Raw genomic sequence first — 19,431 nt, 5'->3', positions numbered from 1 at the left:
TATGAGGAAACATTTTTAAAAAAAACCTGTCTCGTGACATTTAAGAAATGTCCAGAAAGATCCACAGTCTGTATCCATCTCAAAACAATAAGTCAACATTTCTTGTGGATAAATAAACAAACAAAACATATGTAGCCGGTCAGAACAACTCCTGCTCTTGTTAATGGAGGTCATCAATGTTTTCTAAATTGTATAAGCCACATTGTGTCTCCCCTTCCTTAACTCTGTATCTGTTTTGTCTCCTTGTTAGTCGATCTGCAGCTGTCGATTCACTAGGTAATTTATTAACATGGCACGAAGATGCCAGACATACCAAAAGCAACAGAATGAAACCTATTCATAGCAGAAACAATACAAATCAAATCAATGCATTGTGAAGATAAGATTCATTATTCAGTACATTTTAACCTAGTGATGATAAAACAGTGCTGTCATTCACCAAACAATGTCAAATATCCTAGTTCATAGTTCTGGTCTGACCATAAGGTTCTTCTTTTATACCAAATCTATTAATTATTAGGTATTTAATGTTATTCGTAAATATTATTTCAAGCAAGACACTTCATGACAGATTCTTTCATTACAAGCCTTTTGTTTTCACATGTCATTGAAATAGAATAACTTAAGGTGAAGTTCAGTTCTTTCAAATGTCCTAAGTGGCCAGACTGCAGCTTAAGAAATGTTTTATTAAATTTTCATGAGGATCTGTCATTATTCTATTATTCTTGTTGGATACATTCACTACAACCAACAGAGTAGTACTGTATGATTATTGTACACCTACGTCGTATGTGTGAGTGCAATGCAAAGTTTCCATCTATTTATCATGCTCTAATGTCTATAAAATTGTGTGAATCAATATTTTAGCATTAATAATGGATCAAATGCCTACATGCTAGTCAAAGGGGGCCACTATTGACAGTGAAAGCACAGATAACACCACTCAACTTTGCACTTCCGTTTTGTTCTATGGAGTTTTTATTGTGTGTTTCAATGTTTTGGTCACTTGGATGATGCTAAAAGCTTCCTCTCACCACTCTCATCGATATAAATATTTTGGTTGGAGTTGTATTCAGCTAAAGAACTTCTGAAGAAGTCAAATATTAGCTACCTACCCGTCATAAGCGACATGCAGGAAATAAAAACGGCACAACAGTAGCTGGAGAGCAGTCTGGTGGCAGTATGTTACACATATTCAATTCAATATACTGTATAGGAAAACTTAGTTAACAACAATGCATTGTTTCGCACACACGTTTTCTGTGTATTATATGGTTTCATTCTTCCTCCTTCTGTTTATATAGCTACATTAGAATAGAGGAGCAAAATAGTTTAAATTAAATCTCACAATGTCATTGGTATTTTCTTGCCCCTGGCTGTTGTGACAGTGTTGCACCTATGTGACAACAGTGTGCATGCTACCATGAAGTGAGTGTGGTAAACCGTCTGAACAGTGTACACTTTCCCTTTAACTTGTGTGTGTTTGAGTGTATGTGATCTATTGTTCCATAAACACTGATGTGTGGAGGCGTGACTTGAAATGGTGGGTTGAGGAAATGAGAAAGATTGTGGCTGTGTTCATACTGGTGTTTGTGATCAGACTAGAAACAGACTGGTCGTGTTAAATGTACATGAAATGCAGCAGCTCCTTAGCATGGTTTTTTGTGAGACGTTAGAATAAAAATGTGTCTGACACTCTAGTGGTGAAGACATGGGGTCACACCCATGACGAATATACTGATGCATTGAACACCCTCAGAGTGTCATGGAGACAAAAACAAACAGAACAAAAAAGAAAAGGAAAACACTCCTTTAATTGTTATCAAAAAATGTTGACCTATTTTATTCTATGCTATAACAGTCTATACTGCAATATAACAGTCTATACTGTAATTACAATTTGTTAATGAAAGCCAGGATAATAAAAACAAAATATTTAGTAATAAACCATGTCTCCAATAGAAGGCACGTCACATGATTTCCCATTTCCCATACGCTCACTTACGCCTTCTTGTCTTGTTAAACTGAAACGTTCATTCATAACTTGTTCCTCAGTAATGATGGTTAGTTCATATATAAAACCACATTTCCCAGAGTGCTTCGGGACAGGGCTTACGTCTTGGCTCGTGTGCACCGGGGTGTGGCCCATACACGCGCAACTTTACGCTCACGCGCGCACGGGAGAGTATTTCCGAGTGGGATTTCTCCGCCCGTCCCTCTTCTCGTCTCCTCTCTCCTTCTGTCTGCGGCGGGTCTCTGTCTGCTCACCGAGCTTCATCTGACAGCTTCAGCTCCGGTAAGTTTCTTCATCACAAAACTTCGACATTATGGTCATCATCATCATGATGACAGATGTGGGTCTACCTGCGGGAGGGAGTGACACGTCAATGTCAAGCTCCCAAAGGTCAGCGGATGTTTAAAGTAGATCCAACCCAACTAACTCCGGTCTCTGTCCCTTTCAGACTTTATTCCTACCGGTGGAAAAAACCTTCAAGATCGTCATCATGGTGAGTTATTTTCGTCTCAATTTTTTTTTCAAGGGAAATTTTGTTAAAAGGATGCTTTAATTCAGAAGGTATATCAAATAGATCTTAGCAAAAAAAATCCGTTACACATGCAAATGCGTGACTCATTGTGGTTTTTATCTTGCTAACTCAGGACAACGCCCACTTTCTCCTTATAATTATTTAAAGACAAGATTAGATTTGAATCTCATTTCATTTGAATGAAATCTGAGTATTTATTCAGTTTTAATGGAACTTTATGTTTGTTTGTTTGTTTGTTTGTCGGTTTTTTAATTCAAACATAGCATCCAGTCATCTTTTGTGTATGCAGAAGATGAGACACTACATCTGAGAGAGATTAAGAAAGTTATGGGTTTGACAGCTGAATACAAACTTGTTGCTATGTTTACATATATTTAAACATAGAACTCTTAATACAACTTTCCAGTTTATCAAGTTTTTAGTCATGTGTGTACTCGGTGTGCATACTTGTGGATTTCTTTTGGGGAGGGAAGTTGGGAAATTTTGGTGTATGAGTCACGGGTTGTGTTCCACTCGGGTGGGTCTCTCTGTCTCTCCACCTCTTTCTGTGTTTTTATATTATCGTTTCCATGTCTAGCCTGGAGCTCAGAGCAGCCCACCCTCTTTTAAAGGGGAATCGGTTTCTCTATGGGTGGAACAGCCATGGAAAATGTAAACATCGCACAGAAAATGTGCCTGTATCCACGCTGCAGACTGTACAGTAATCCCTCTCTTCAGTATGGGCTGCATGCCGTTTTAATCGACCTGTCTCGGAGGATGTAATTTGAGTGCAGGGTTATGAATAGAGATGTTCTGTGTCTTCTTTCTATCTGGAAATGCAGTAAAGAACAAATTGATCCGTGAAACATGTTTTATTCATGCCTGTGTAACTGAAGCCAGACATAGAGGACTTCTCTGTACGTTAGGCCTCAATTCATGCCAAAAAAAATACTAAAAGAGAAGTGAAAAATACATATAGGAGGTTCCGTACTTAATGTCTCAAGTACTGTGCACCATGCTTTAGCAGGGACTGTGGTTTCAATACATTTTTTAAAAGTATTACTACATATTAGTAAGAAAGGAACAGGTGCTGGGCCAGAACGTAAAAAATACTGAGGTCATAAGGTGACCCACCTGAAGATGTACACGCCTTGGCATTTCCTAATAAAGGAATATCTTGTCTTCTTCCAAGTAATATGAATGTGAAAATAGCAAGTCCATTGCCCATTCATATCAAAATTATTAAAACTGTGTCAGAATTAAATATTAACTATTTCTTGCGAATTTCCCAGTCTGGAATCAATAAAGTTTAATAACTAGCCATCTATCTATACTTGTTCTTTGTGTCCCTTGATGGATTATTTTATTATTTTATAATGATAAAATAATCCATAAATGAAGGAGGGGATTGATAAGGTGCGACACAGGTGATTCATACACGTCACAGGTTAACACACCTGAATCTGAGGGCCCCATCCCCAGGTCGTGTCTAAACTTGCTCCATCGTATCCAAAATGTCTATAGGAGCCTGTGGTTGACATTCCAGCACAATAAGATCTACTTTGTGTTGTTTTCTAAACAACTTATTCAGCTGTTTGTCCGGGCAGCTGATTCGATTTTGTTGATCTGGTGCTGCTGAGTGTGTTTATGGGGAGCTCGTGGACATTTCGGCATTCCTTCCTTCCCACAGAAAAGCACAGAATCCTGGTTGTTAACAAAGATGTGTTTAGAGATGGATCCTTTTTATTCAAATTCCAGTGATATCCCAGTGGTTTTCCTCTCTAAACAATTCCGTCTGTGTGTGAATGTGTTGCAGCTTTAGGGCGTGTCTGAGAGCAGAGTTGACACAAAAAGATGCCCTTGTGCCCAAATCAATCGTACAGTAAATGTTTTACAACCTTATCACCTTCCTGATATCTTCAGCAGGGATCGATCTGCTATTCTGAAATACTTTTTTCCACAGATTGATGAACCTGATAATCATTGCATTACTGCGTCACATTTGGAAATCAAGTTATTCACAGCTGGGATAAAAGTATGTTTATCCCAGCTGTGTTGCAGGTCGTCGAGTGGATTAGCTGCATTTGAAAAGGGTGGAAATCTTTAAAGAGCGTGTGCATGTGACCAATCTGAAATGCATAAATGGATATCTGTAGCAGCATGAAGTAAATTCTTAATTTTATGAAGGGAGAGGTCAGTTAGAAGTAGAGTGTCAATGTTTTTTCTGCTATAACCTACATTTACATGAAGGCTTCGTTCCTGAACGACAAGCTGTTCACTCAAAAGCACAAGAAAAGTCACCTCCAGTCACTCGGAGTCATCTAGGTCAGACACAGAAGGAATTCCATCCCATCAGGAAATCTTAAAGAACACATTTTGTCATCTGTGAGGAACTTGAACTCCACCAAGGCGTGGTTCCAGAAGTAGTCCTGGATCATTCTAGAGAGGGAATCACAGTGGCCTGATTAAATCCATTCAACAAATGATTTGATGAGGGCAGTTGTAGCCTATAAACCCAGGAATATTCCAGAGGAAGAGGAGGAATGGGCTAAGATTCCTCAGGAACATTGCCAGACACCAACATCTGGCATGTTTACAATAAAAGGACCTCTACAAAGTTCTTAGGATGCTTTTTGTTTTGCTCTCTAACCTCTTCTGCTGAGATGTGATTATTATAAACGGCTGATGAAAAGTATATTGTGACAGCAAACCTAATATACAAGGAGGTAAATAAAGCGCTTGAAATGGTACTTTGTAGTTGAAGACTTTTCTTATGCATCCATTTCATGTTGGATGACAACATCGATTAATAGATGAAAATTAAACTTCTAGACATGCAGAAATAAAAGCGGCTCAGTAATCCTGCTCTGTCTGCTCTTTTTATGACTTCCAGGCCAGCAGAGGAACCGTGAAAGCCAGCGGAAACTTCAACGCCAGTGCGGATGCTGAGGTTCTGCAGAAGGCCATGAAAGGGCTGGGTAAGATGCATGAACGTCTGCATATTTGCTGTTAGCACAGTGTCATCTGAGACACGGAAAGCTGGTCAGTCAGTAGTACAGCTGCAGCCGACCAATGAGAGAGAGTTTAGGGAGGAGTTCAAACGCTGTAGTAATCCTCCAAGCTGTCTGCGTGGAACTCCACCCAAACACGAGTGAGTCATGAACACATGAGCAGAGATGAAATTTGAGTCGCTGTGAGCAAACACATCTGCTGACCTGGACCGAAAGCTGTAATTACGTAGATGAAAGAAAATGTCATTAAGAGTCTGTCGTGAGATAGCCTGTTTGTTCTTATATAATATGTGTACATTGTCAGACCAGTTAATAAATTAAAAAACGCTTTCCCGTAGGGACCGATGAGGATGCCATCTTGCAGCTGTTGACGGCTCGCAGCAACGCCCAGAGGCAGGAGATCAAGGCTGTTTACAAGACTCTGTTTGGAAAGGTTGGACTTCCTTTACAGCTGTGGACCCACATAAACAAACACCGGAGCTCTTAAAGGCCGTTTGTACCCTACAGACCAGTACTGAGCAGCGTGCAGTTCCATCTCAGAGCTAGTACTCTTATGGACTGTCTGGCTCAAAGTCAAGCCAAAAAAGCATGAAGCTTCTGGCTTCTTTTTGCTGCTTTTCCAAACAGTCTGTGTGTCTTTTTAGACTTTTCATAACTGGCACACTTTCCGTGTAATATAGGAATGAAATTTTCCTCTGGAACAGCTAGAAGGTCAGAATGTGTTTGCATTTTTATCTAATCTATGTTTGTATGACGTTCAACAGAGTTAAATTATACAGAATCAACTCACTCATGCCATCTAGAAAATACAGAACATAATGCTAATAAAAACATCACCATCTCTCCGCTCAGACGCAATTAGCTAAACCGCAACTCAGCTAATCATCTCCAGCTGTTATTGTCGCTTCGCAACACAAGGGTTAAGAAGGGAAGACATGGAAGAACAAAAAACATATTATTAAACAGTGCAGGGTGCGCCCTTAGCAACCGCATCTTTAGGATGCAGCCAATGGAGTGAGGCACAGCTATGGAGTTGCTAATGGACTACGTGCTATTTCTCCTCCACAGGATCTCGAATCTGATCTAAAGGGAGAGCTCGGTGGCAAATTTGAGACGCTGATTGTGGGTTTAATGACCCCTCCCCTCGCTTATGATGTGAAATCTCTCCGTGATGCCATCAAGGTAAGAGCTGCAGCATTCAGGTATGAAACAGGTGCATGCAAACTTAAGATAAGAGGGTTTATGTCTGGATATTCCTTCTTTGGCCTGCAGGGAGCAGGAACAGACGAGAAAGTCCTGGTGGAGATTCTGGCCTCAAGGACACCTGAGCAGGTGAAGCAAATCATCGCTGCGTACAAACAAGGTAACACATACACACACACACACACACACACACACACACACACACACACACACACACACACACACACACACACACACACACACACACACACACACACACACACACACACAGAATACAAGATGATAAAGAAATCTGTTTAAAAAATAATGTAATGATGAACATTTATATTTCCTCATGAGCAAATTTGAAATGATGTGCTAAAAACAAACTGCAATACTATAAATAAAGTTTTAAATAAAAAGCACTGAACATATCTATAGACTGTTTTTTCTGCTGAATGTTTTGCGCAGTAATAATGAAACTAAAGTAAAAGAAATCATGTCTTTCCTCTTTTCCTCAGAGTATGATGCTGACCTGGAGGAGGATGTATGTGGTGACACTTCAGGTCACTTCCAGAGACTTCTGGTTATTCTGCTGCAGGTGAATCCTCACCTCTCGTCTCTATATTACTGTCTCAGGGCGATTTCTGTCGTCTGCTAACAAATCTTTTCTCTCCTCAGGCGAGCAGGCAGAGGGGGATCCAGGAGGGAAACATTGACACCGATGCTCAGGTGAGTCAGCTGTTCATTGCTGCTCTTCAACATCACTGCTGTCTTTGTACTCTTATCTCAGGGTGTGACGGTCACATGTGTTGGTGGATTGGCTCTAAATACTGACCTTTAAAGCCTGTCGTATGTGTGCTTTGGTGGAGATAATACTCTGTGATGCCATTATTATGCCTTCAGATTGAGGAAGACATTTTTCGAAACATTAAGAAGTTTAAACACTCAAAGTGTATGGTATGCTGAATGATGGATCAGGTGATTTGTTGAGGCTTTGTCTGTACATGATTCGTCTCCAGCACCGTGGAGACTTTGCTGCAACTTGTTTCTTTGAATGTTCTGTTAAAACTATTGCAGGGACAAATATACAAAGACTGAGAGAGAGACACAGACACAGAGACAGACACAGAGACAGACACAGAGAGAGACAGAGAGAGACAGAGAGAGACAGAGAGAGAGCTTAATCCATTCATCTCATTCCTCTTTAGTGCTTTTTAACCTTAGACGAGGACAAGGTCTGTGTTTAGATGGGAAAGTAATTCATTTCCAAACTCTCTTCTCCAAAAATTGTTAGCACTTTAGCATATTTTTTATTTCATTTAAAGGGAAGGGCCACAAAATGAGCAAGTTTAGTGTTGAGGTGCCACAAAATAAACTTTCTGCATTAATTATTGTATTTTACATGAATTTGATAAAATGCCCTGCGGTTTTTTTTATTTATTTTTAATCTTTTTCTTTAGCCAAAAACAGATCTCACTGTCTGGTTTCAGCTCTGTATATTTAGTTTCTTTGTAACTTGGTTACATTTAAATTCTCCTAAATTAAATCTTGAAGTTGGTCTAAAAGCCCTTTTTAAATATCTGATAACAATGACTATAGGACTTCTCAGTCTGCAGGGTAAAAAGTAATATTGGAGTGAAGTTACAAAATACAATAATGTGCTGTGTCTACTGCCGCATCAAATGGTGCAGCACTTGAGTAAATACACTTTCTTACTTTTCATCTTTGACTGTTAAATTGACTTTGATTGCATCTCTGATTTTGATGTGTGATGTGTACCGTTTGTTTCTTTTGGTCATAGGTTCTCTTCAAGGCAGGAGAGCAGAAGTTCGGCACTGATGAACAAACGTTCATCACCATCCTAGGAAACCGCAGTCCGGAGCATCTCAGGAGAGGTTTGTCTCCATACGAAGCCTTTCTACGTGTTTTAAAGCCTCGCACAACAACCGTACTCACTCTGCGTCTGGGTGTTTCAGTGTTTGATGCTTACATGAAGTTGTCTGGATACGAGATGGAGGAGAGCATTAAAAGGGAGACATCTGGACCCCTGAGGGATCTGCTTCTGGCCGTAGGTATGAAATGACGCAATCCCATTGTTTAGACAGGTCCCGCCGTTTGTCAGTTTGGAGTTGGTGGCAAAATGTTTATTGGCTGCTGTCCATTCTCTTTTTTTTTCTCTTGTAAAGTGAAATGTGCCAGGAGCGTTCCAGCATACTTTGCTGAGACTTTGTACTATGCAATGAAGGTAAGACAGCAGACCTCTCTGGTCACTAAAACACTTTAAGTCAGTTGTAGTCACACATTATAATATCAGCAAAATGAGCGCAACATAAACTTGTATAAACACCAAAGATTGGTTTTCACAGCTGTTGACAAATGACTCCCTCTGCTGGCCATGATGGGAACCATCTAGTTTTTGCTGGTCTCAGCTGTTTGTTGGCCTCACCTGTTTTCTGCAGGGTTTAGGAACTGATGATAACACCTTGATCAGAGTCATGGTGAGTCGCAGTGAGGTGGACATGTTGGACATCAGATCTCACTTCAGGAGGATGTTTGCCTGCTCTCTGCACTCCATGATCAAGGTACAAACACAAGAAACAAATACACAAAAACAGAATCCACCATACCTGTTCTCTTTTTCTTAAAAATTAAAAAAAATTGTGTGTGTTTGCGTCACAGGGAGATACTAATGGCGACTACCGTAAGGCCTTGCTGTTAGTCTGTGGTGGAGATGATGCATAATCATGGACAACAAGCAATAACAGAAACCATAACTGAAGTGCCTCTTCTCCAATCGGCTCAGTGGCTCCACGAAAACAAGTCAAACAGTCACAACAGCAGTAACTTTGTGTGTGGGAGATGACCCAATGGGTCTTTTAAACTATGATTCCACTCCTTGAAAGGTAGCTAACATTTTGATTACGTCTACATTTTACGCAGCTTGTGGTTGACTAACATCTTCAGTATGATTAATAGTCTAAAATGAATTTGTAATGCTAAAGCATTACACCACAATTATTTTTGTGTTTGCACTTTGTATGGCATAAGCAATCATGCAATAATAAACATTTCAGTTAATGAAGTACAAAGAAAACATTTGTCTTGTCTGTGTCTTGAGTTCTGTAGAATGTGTTGACTTCTTTCGGCCACTAGAGGGCGATAGAACAGTTTTAAAAGACGGGAGACCCTTCCTCTTCATCATCTCAAATTGAAAGAGGTAGAAAACACTTAGTACAGCTGGAATTACTGCTAAGATGTCAAAGCAAGACTTCTTAAACGTTTTCATTCATAACAGTGTGAAATCATAGAACAATATTACAGAGTAGAGATTAATAGTTTATAAAGTGTTAAATTTTCTATGTCAAGTAGAGCTGTGACTGCAGCAAACATGATGTACAACCAACAACCTTCTTATAAATCACACCAGAGATTTCCCATTACATGAAGTCACAAAGAAAGTGGACTTTCAGGTTCGATTGGTATCGTTGTCCTCTTGGAAGGCTTTTGGGAAAGCTTACAAATGATAAACAGATTTCATGTCTGAACAATATAAATATATTATTGCCATAACAATTAAAGTGTCTTGTTATAACATATTCCACCTACATAAGTTTTTATGTCATAATGGGATGAATGGTTAACTGTTAATCATAAACTTTCCACGCTGTGGCACGATGCTGATCTTTATTTTCTCTCTCTGGAGCAGCAATGATACACCTTCTTTCTGTTATTCTTTTTTTTTTTGCCGTTGATTGTTGCCACGGAAACAAGCAGCCAATAACATGGTCCGAACAGCAGGGTGTGGGGTCAGGCCACCTCGAGCCACAGGAAGAACAATACCTCCGGCTCCTCCCATCTCGCTGCCTTGCATGTTTTTGGCTGTCTGTGGGTGGGCATGTGTCGGTTCAGCTTTGTAGGTCTGATCTGAAGCACTTAGTGCAGCGACGGCTTTTATTTTGATGCCTTTCTCCCCCCCTCCCTTCCTACCTCCTGATGTCAAGCCCCTCTCATTCATCACACTGCCACAGAGGCCCTTCCAACCACAACCAGGAGTTCAATGTCAAGTTTATTTTCCAGTAAATCCCACTGCCATGACATGAAAGGAAACAAAAAGGAATTACGGATTTAAAAGACAATAATTTAAAAAGGCCCCCAGAAACAGTCCTTCTGTTGGTGTTTAGTTCATCTAGAATAAGTACTGCATCAGTTTATTCATCAGTAGAGAAATATTCTTTTTACACCACCGCCAAAACCAACAGGGCGGAATCATTATGTTCATCCATCCTTCAAGCTTTTCTGGCAGAATCATTACATTCTGGATTTTTTTATCCTCAAAATCCGTCTGTTAGAGCTTTCTCGATAGAAAAGGAGACAGACCTGGATGCGTGCGTATGTGTCAGATGTAGAAGCGTATCAATTAATCAAGAATAAAACTAATCTGTCAGCTCCATTATGCTAAAATTAAGACTAATTTTCTCTTTGTTTTCATGACCTGACATGAAGTCATGACAGCAAATCTACAGATAATCTAGTGATGGTATTTGTCACAAATCCATAAAGCCCAAATTCCAGAGGAAACTCCAGGCTGTAAACAATTTTATCCTCCATATTTTCCTTTGACCCTAATCTCAAGCAGGGTTTCACTTTCACAACACCAACTTCCACTTTTTATAACCGACGTCCTGAAGCACCACTAAAAACTGAACCACAACTTGGTGTGAAACAGGGAATGATTGGAAGCGGGGTGGAATTTATTCTGCAGGGTGCATGAGGAGGAGCGTAGGTGAGGATCAGGTGATGTGGAGTGGCGGGAACAGGAGTCACTGCAGGGCAGGAGGGAGTGGTAGCGAAGGAAATTGGGAGAGAGTTGGTGTGGAAAACAAAGCAGGAGAATGTGAGAACTAGGAGTTGGCACTTAAATTTAAAAAAAAAAAGGAAATTAAATATGTTAGTCATGCATACCAGACCTGAAGATCCAGTAAGGGAAGATCAGAAATGATGTTCCATCGTCAAAGCGACTTGTCATAGTGTAAAATGGGCCGATCGTCCCCGGCGGATAGGTCCCATTCTGACAGAAGGTTGTTTGTTAGCAGCAGGTTGTTTCCATTCTAATACTATTTCACCTAAGAGACTAGTGGTTGAAGAAACGTAATAATCCACCTTTGGAATCCAGATTCTGGTGGTGGCGGCAGTGGCCGATGACCCTGAGGCCGATTCACATCCAGGATTTTGCACTCTATTTAATAGCATTTCATGCAGCCGTGATGTCCAAATAAATTCATTGCATCTTAAATTCATGAGATAAATCTGTAATTTTTCTTTCTCATTGTGTCGTGAATAAAGATGGAGCTGCTTTGATGTGAAAGTCTTAAACCACACATGCATACATGATAAGTGATGGCCTCAGAAGACACACTAAACAAACCTTAGTCAATAGGAAATGTACATTTTTTTCCTGCTGTTTCGTCTCTGAAAAGGAGATGGAAAGACTTTGTCAAAGATGTAAATAAGATCATACTTTTACTTGAAACGCCTGAAACCTCAAATGGCTTTTAAACAAAAGCTCCTTGGAGTCTGTGAGCAGAGGAGTAGTAGGCTGGTATTTCATGCGTGTTTGTTTAGTTTACAGCGCATTAACTCAACCTCCCTGTGTGAGAAACGGAAACAAGATGAGGCACGTACCCGTTATGCTCCAGCATATACTGTACACTCCTACATGTAGCTCAGGTGAATACGGGATTAGTGGAAACGCTTTTTTTCCCTCAGGGATTCCCTCGTATTATTAAGAGATTACAAAGAATTTAGGAGTATTTGTATTAACTAGGCTGTTAGTCTGCAGGATGTCGACCATTTACACATCACTGAACGCATGTGTGACATTAAAGGGGAAATCCACCACATATTACAGTAAAATTTCCCCACTGTGGGACAATAAAGGTCTGTTATTATTATTAATTTGTGTCAATGAACTACAAAACATAATTTTCTGGTCATGGTTAGATTGATTTTTTGGTTTGTTTCCCTTCATTTGAGTGGATATTCTGGAAATGACAGCAAGTAAAGAAAGTAAAGTCTAAAAGCAAATCTGGATGTATTGGGAACACTTTTTAAAACCCACGTTTATAAAGTGACCTGCTGTATAAAGCCGATTTTACTGCCGACAGACAGCCAATAAAAGAAATGTTGGGTCAAGAAAGGTCCCAACCTGGAAAAAAAAATTCAACCGTCGATCAAACGTGCATGTGATCCAAAGAGAACAATTTATTATTTCAGCATGAATGTAATTATTTTTTAAGAGTTACTTCTGCCAGATGTACTGCTTTCACTGGCATCTCTTTGTTTTCTCATGTTTCTGTTTGTCTGACACAACTTCACAAATTTCTATGAAACTCGCCTTTCGCCGTTGTGTTTATTTACTATGACGCTGTGTGTGACTTTGGAACTGAATTCCTTTGTGCTTGAACGTGGAAACGCCTCTGAAGGACTGAGACAGAAATCACACACAACCTGCATAATCATGAGCAAACATGTTACTAATTCTGCGGCCCTGTATCTGCTCATTAGATCTCTATTCACTCATAATGACGCTGCTGACTTTTGATTGTGTGAAAGAAACGATTGCATTACGAACAGTTCTTATCCACACCCATCCCTGATTCAACAGCTAAATCTGAGCGTGTAGATATTGAACAGAAAGACAGAGAAAATATGTTTTGAGTATGAATGTATTTGTAATATTTTACTATAAAAAGCAGTATCTCAGACTGTTGCTAAAAATGAAAAACCCTGAAAGAAGAGTGAAGCTGAGTCCGATTTATGACTCTGCAGTTCTCCCCTTCTCCATCTAACCTGATCCTGTGTTGCATTAACCTGTCGGTGGATCCCCTTTGATCAAACCCTGAAGGAACCACTTGTGATTGATGAAATAAACCCACATAATGAGTGTAGAGGTGAGGAGGTGGCAGCAGATCCTTCAAGCACAGACCACTGGATGGTATCCTCATTTCCGTCGTCACCCTTGACCTCTAACCTCTTCTTCCTTCCTGGAATGTGTCCTTGAGCTCTGGAGAAGGAGTCGGTAAACCAATATGTCGACTGAAATCCCTGTTGTGCCATCAAAGAGAGTGGACTTCCGTTTAAAGGCGGGAATCACTCTCCAGTTGGCTTTTCTGAGTGTCTGACTGTGGGGACAAAGCTCAGCAGGTCAAGAGGTGAGGAGGGTCAAGAGCAGACAGGAAAGCATAAAATCCACATCTGTGGTTGCACTTGTTCAAGGATTATACAATGTCTATGCACACACATGCACATGTAGTTGAATTATAGCAGCCTTTACTTCCTTTATATAAATGGATGGTAATGCAACCGGCTGCTATCTCTGAGAAAGTAATTAGGGCCTGCTGCAGGAAGCAGGAGGAACAAACCTGATGTTGGGCTGCACCCCTTCCACTACTCTCCACTTTCATCAATGTGTCATGTTTTAACCTGAAGCTATGTCAGCGGTGAATGGGAAGAGTAAGTAGTATGACTCACACAGTTTAGTCTTACAAAAAAAAGTATATTCTGACATATATTCTTAGATGATATGGGGCATTTGGGATTTTCTTTCTCTTCTCCTAAATTCGATCTCGCTGTGAAAATTGCGACATTTGGTGTGTTACAAACTTGTGAAGGTCTCCTCAAGGCAAGTTTGAATTCTAAATGTCAGCGTCCTTGAAGGACATCTGCTTCCCAAGGACTTGTTACACTATTGAAAGAGTTTAATCAAAATATAGCTGATAAATCTCATGTTTCTCTTGAGAAGAGATAGGCACAAAGTCTGCACTGGAATAAATAAGTGATAAGTAATACTTGATCCTCACAAAACTTACAGATAAGTTGTTTCATAATGGTTCCAAACAGATTTTTTTCATATAGAAGGCAAAAGAGATAAAATCATTAGAATTTCATGTGCAAGATACAGAATGGAAGTGTGTTCATTTGTCCATCTGCCTCATTCCAAAGTCTCTTTTTGTTCCAGGCAACAGAAAACTGTATAAATATAAATGTGTTTTATTTGTGATATATAAATACAGTCAGGTTGGCGTTTACATGGTTGTTTAATACATTTTCCAGTGTTAGAAGTGTCACACTACATACATAATAATCACTCTACAGTTTGGGGTGATAAATAGTTCAGTTTGATTCCTTGAATTAAAAAACACACACTGAAGAAATACTCATAGAAACTCATACAAATATGAAAAGTAACAGCCACATAAAAGTAGTGAAGGTTAAAGAAGCATAAAATACATGAAAATCAAAATACTCAAAGTATAAGTGCCTCAATACTGTACTTAAGACAGTAAAAGAAAAGGTACTAGATTACTTTCCAAAGCTGGTGACAGAGTACAACATTTTTAAAACAAGTTCAGATAGCTAAAATAACAGATATTATTAGATAAAATCCACATGCTTGGGTAACGTGAACCGTTTCATGCTTGTGAAAACTGTAAATCACTCGCTTCTCTGCGTAAAAATCAGCGACACGCACACCGCAGTGAGGAGATCCGCTTGGCGTGACTGAAAAAATGATCAAATGTTGACTGATTCATTCATCACAAACACAAACAGTCCTGAAATAAATCCTGCAGTCAGTCTAAACGTCCTGAGATTTGAATTAACACGCGTCACTTTGCAGCATGGAGAAGAAAAAAGCGCACAGGCTGCTCCACGACGCGCTGCAGTGCTGCTCTGCCTTCTTCTGCACGTCCACGCGTCCGGTGCAGTTTTTCGGGGTCGTGCTATTATAGTTGAGGGTGGTGGTCCGTGGCGGGGGGCGGGAATAGTTCATTCCTCCGGACTGAGCGGACACAACGGAGCTTCCGATGTCCAGTTTGAAGTGCGCGTCTCTCGTTGCGCGCTTGCACATGCTGGCCTTCACCAGCGTGCGTTCATCCCGGCACACTTTGCCTTGAAGTTTCTTGAACGCACGACCCACTTGCTTCCAGAAGCCCTTGGGGTTGGACTGGTAGCCCCTGCACTGCTGAGGTTTGCCCTCGTATCTGCACATAAGATCGGTGACTCCTCCTGAGATACGCGCCTCCGTGTTCTCACATTTGACCTGCACCCTCACGGTGTCCGCCACATCCTTCGACGTCCACGAGCACTGCATCATTTCGTCACTGATATCGAACTTTCCGCGGCCGTTAAGAGTGGACCTTTTCCAGCTCGTTGGCGCTCCGCCTGGAGCTACCGTCCCATTTTTGGCCGCTCCTCGGCTCCTGGACCCTCCTCGGCTCGAATGACGAACACCGAAGGATGGAGAGACCTGCTGGCCAAGAAAGGCCAACAGCAGCCAGAGAGCGAAAGTCCTCAACAGCGCCATGTCTTCTTTTAGCGGATAATTTATCTGTAAAATAAGGGGATGGTAGGAAAGATCCAGAGCCAAATAAGTCAAGGTTTAACTCTGGAAAATGTGTATTATGTAGCATATATGCTTAAAGCCATTCTGACATGGCAACGCCTTTACGCACATAAAACACACATGCAAGAAAGTCACATTTACAAGCTAACACACCTTATATGACTGTCTGATGCTGCGTCCCAGGGACCTCTGTGGTTCTCCGTGGTCTCCACATGGCTTTTCATACATAAAATGCCGAGACACGCCCACCATTCCCGGAACAACACGCTGACGTAGTTTACGCACCTCCATTCAAGCGCATTGAAGAATCAAGGCTGCGGCTTTCTCTGAAAAAAAGGTGTTCTGTTCTGTCCTGCCCAAACATGTCCGGACTACACTCCTGACACCGACCATTCATCGAGGGGCGAGTAAGCTGACGCTGGATCAGTGGGTTTAATCTAAAACATTTCAACAAGAACCACAGGAAGCGCACAAGTGAGCGCGCCACGCAGTCCTGGAGGCTCGACTCCGACTTTCCACCAATCAGCTGCCGCCGTCAGCCGCCAGGAGATGGTTTGAATTCTTCAAGGCTTACCCTGTCAAAGCAGAGGATGGAAGTACAGGAGTGATTGTCAGGACTTATAACACCCTTCAAATAAATTTAATGTGAAGTGAAAAATTATTCTCTGACTTTAAATTAAATTAGATTTCTTGTGCAGAATTAGACTCTGGATATTCTTTAGTCTTGGTGTCAGTGTTCTGTGCTTTTCCCTTCTCATGTTCTGGTGACTTATTGTGTTCAAAGTCCTGGCTGTTCTGGACTGTTTGTTTCCCTGCTGATATTGAAGACTTCTTCAGCTGTAACTGCCCTTCTCCTCTCAGACACTGTTATCTACCCAACAGTCACACATTCACCAGAGGTCATCTCGCCATCCTGAACGATGAGTCCTTTTATGTACACTCAGAGATAGTCGTAGCTATATCTTGGTTTATGTTCATTTATTTTTATATTCAGTCACTTTTAAACTCTTTCCCCCCACATGGATAGAATTCTTCATTCAACATAAAGTCGGTTGTAAGTCTGACCTTTCAGTTTTACAATTTGAAAAATGTAAGTATCAATAATCCTAAAATATAAGAAAAATGACACATAGAAAAAAAAACACAATACTTAAAAATGCAATATGGAACAGAAAATTCATTAAATTGTATTTTTAGATTTTTTAATGTTTTTATCACGCAACAGAAAAAAAAACCGTGTGAAATAAAAATATCACTCAAAGTTTTACATTTAAGGCTATTTAATCCCAACTTTGGCTCGAATGAGCAGCCAGTTTTTAGAGGACAATGACGTCACTGTTCTGGATTGTATAGCAATGATCCCCGTTCAACTACAACCATTATCGAATAAATAAGGTGTCTGTTTCATATGACGCAAACTTTCAAAATTAACACAAGATTATTATTTTTTTAAATTTATTTTATTCAGGAAATTTGGTGTGGTCTCCAGTGACCTACATATCCCTCCAGATTCTCCTGCTGTGTAAACCGACCCCACCCTGTCATCGTGTTTCATGCCTGACATGACGCAGCTACTGCGGGTTGGAACAAACACAACCTGGTAGGAAGTGTTGAGAATCATCAGATAATCTTGATCCGGAAGGAAGCAGCCATATAAGGCTCACTGTGTCCTGGAATGTGTCACTTTAAAGTAGTTTATTACTTACTGACAGAGTAACTGCAGATGAGATAAGATAACGCTTCTTGACCTTAAGGAGAAAATTAGGTGTAAAACAGCAGAAGCTAAACATGAAAGGTTAACCGGGATTTTATAGTCATATGTAGTGTAATAAAAAAAATCATCTATTATAGTATGGCTTGCTGTGGTTCCTGACCGAGATGTTTAAAGGTATGCTGTGTGTGTGTGTGTGTGTGTGTGTGTGTGTGTGTGTGTGTGTGTGTGTGTGTGTGTGTGTGTGTGTGTGTGTGTGTGTGTGTGTGTGTGTGTAGTTGCGTTGAGAAAACCTATGAAACAAATTGAACGGTTATTCATTCCTCTGCAGCACCATCTAGTGGCTGTTGACTAGACAGCACTGACCACCCGAGTTTAAAAAAAACAAACATTTCTTACTTATTCTTATTTATTTGGAGCAAACAAAAACGAATAGAACACAGAATAAGTCTAGGAAATGAAATAACATTTAGATAAACAAACAATTTGAAAGAAATGATCGGTATTAGAAATAAAAAGTGAAAAAGCCTTTTTGAATTAGTTTTCAGTTCAAGGGTGAATCAGCTGCAGCAGGATGTAGATCTGGACCGTTTGGATTTGTAAGCAGGAGATGAACTGAATACATCCTGTCATCATCCATGACAAGTATATCAAGAAAAATCATTTCAATGTCACCACTGATTTCATATTTACACAGTTTTTTTTAAAATTTTTTAATCTTTTCACTATTTCTTCAGGAGGGTGAATGGCTATAGATCTGCAAAGTCTCCAGTTATACAAAGTCTGTTGATATAGTTAGTCCAGATATGAGGCGCATATGTTGCTCTGTTTTTGGCTTGTTTTTGATTATTGCAAGTCTGCAATAAAAAAAAACATGTTTTAAAAACTTTGATTCATCCTCTTACGTTTTCTAATCTTATCGTTGAATTGCTTGCGGTGTTTTTATTTATTTATCTTTACTTAATTGCATAGTTACTTAGGTTGTTTGTGCCACATAAAAAACAACAAACCATGTTTTTTTCTAGATAAATTTTTTAATAATTATCTTAATCTAATCAGTAGGAAGAGCAGATCAAAGAAGAACAGGAGTAAAAATGGAAGCATCAGCATCGATTAATCCTCATCCTAATGGGCTGGTTCAACCTCCAGATGATGTCATCCTTCAGGAGAGACTGGACCCTCTTCAGTCAGAGCTGAGATTTAAAATAAATTTGGACAAAAAAATGTGTGGTGTGCTTGTGGATCATGGAGCAACAGAGTATATAAAAGAGTACCGGACAATCTATAAAGAGCCAGATCTTTCCACACTGTAAAGAGGGTTAAATAATGTTCTAATCTCATTCCCGTACCCTACATTTTATCTTAATGGGTTCATAATCTGAATGTAAGAATGTCGACTACACTTTTTCTTTACCGTACTGCCGTCATACATCTGTGCTCACCAACACAACAGCAGCTATAGCCACACAGACGCCCTCTGTTCCTGCACGTGGTTGATGTTAAGGCTCAATTCATGAATTCATACAAAGACGTGTTGAGCTCTGCTCTGACTGAGCTGTATTATCTTTACTGCAGTCTGGGCTCGCTCTGTGTCTG

General features: G+C 40.1%; 2 protein-coding genes and 1 long non-coding RNA gene across 3 annotated transcripts; 2 read left to right on the top strand and 1 right to left on the bottom strand.

Annotated features, from left to right (window-relative positions):
* The first annotated feature begins 2,107 nt into the window (after nucleotides 1-2,107).
* anxa5b (annexin A5b) lies at nucleotides 2,108-9,815 on the top strand. Its single transcript, XM_068321940.1, has 13 exons — nucleotides 2,108-2,296; nucleotides 2,463-2,507; nucleotides 5,419-5,503; nucleotides 5,875-5,969; nucleotides 6,605-6,718; nucleotides 6,809-6,899; nucleotides 7,240-7,319; nucleotides 7,400-7,450; nucleotides 8,523-8,616; nucleotides 8,698-8,793; nucleotides 8,908-8,966; nucleotides 9,181-9,303; nucleotides 9,401-9,815. The coding sequence occupies exons 2-13, from the start codon at nucleotides 2,505-2,507 to the stop codon at nucleotides 9,461-9,463; spliced, it is 954 nt and encodes a 317-aa protein (XP_068178041.1). The 5' UTR covers nucleotides 2,108-2,296; nucleotides 2,463-2,504; the 3' UTR covers nucleotides 9,464-9,815.
* A 4,939-nt stretch (nucleotides 9,816-14,754) lies between these two features.
* LOC137600393 (fibroblast growth factor-binding protein 1-like) lies at nucleotides 14,755-16,671 on the bottom strand. Its single transcript, XM_068322002.1, has 2 exons — nucleotides 16,278-16,671; nucleotides 14,755-16,109 (listed from the first exon to the last, which is right to left on the bottom strand). Exons 1-2 carry the CDS (start codon nucleotides 16,413-16,415, stop codon nucleotides 15,378-15,380), a joined length of 870 nt encoding a protein of 289 aa, XP_068178103.1. The 5' UTR covers nucleotides 16,416-16,671; the 3' UTR covers nucleotides 14,755-15,377.
* A 392-nt stretch (nucleotides 16,672-17,063) lies between these two features.
* LOC137599701 (uncharacterized) lies at nucleotides 17,064-19,043 on the top strand. The gene is made up of 3 exons (XR_011036852.1): nucleotides 17,064-17,178; nucleotides 17,593-17,724; nucleotides 18,895-19,043. It is a non-coding gene; the product is annotated as an uncharacterized lncRNA (long non-coding RNA).
* The last annotated feature ends 388 nt before the right edge of the window (nucleotides 19,044-19,431 follow it).

This window comes from Antennarius striatus, chromosome 8, assembly GCF_040054535.1.
Source record: "Antennarius striatus isolate MH-2024 chromosome 8, ASM4005453v1, whole genome shotgun sequence".
Classification (NCBI taxonomy): Eukaryota; Metazoa; Chordata; class Actinopteri; order Lophiiformes; family Antennariidae; genus Antennarius; species Antennarius striatus.
Note: the sequence above shows the minus strand (reverse complement) of the source record. Positions and strands in the feature narration are given on the sequence as shown.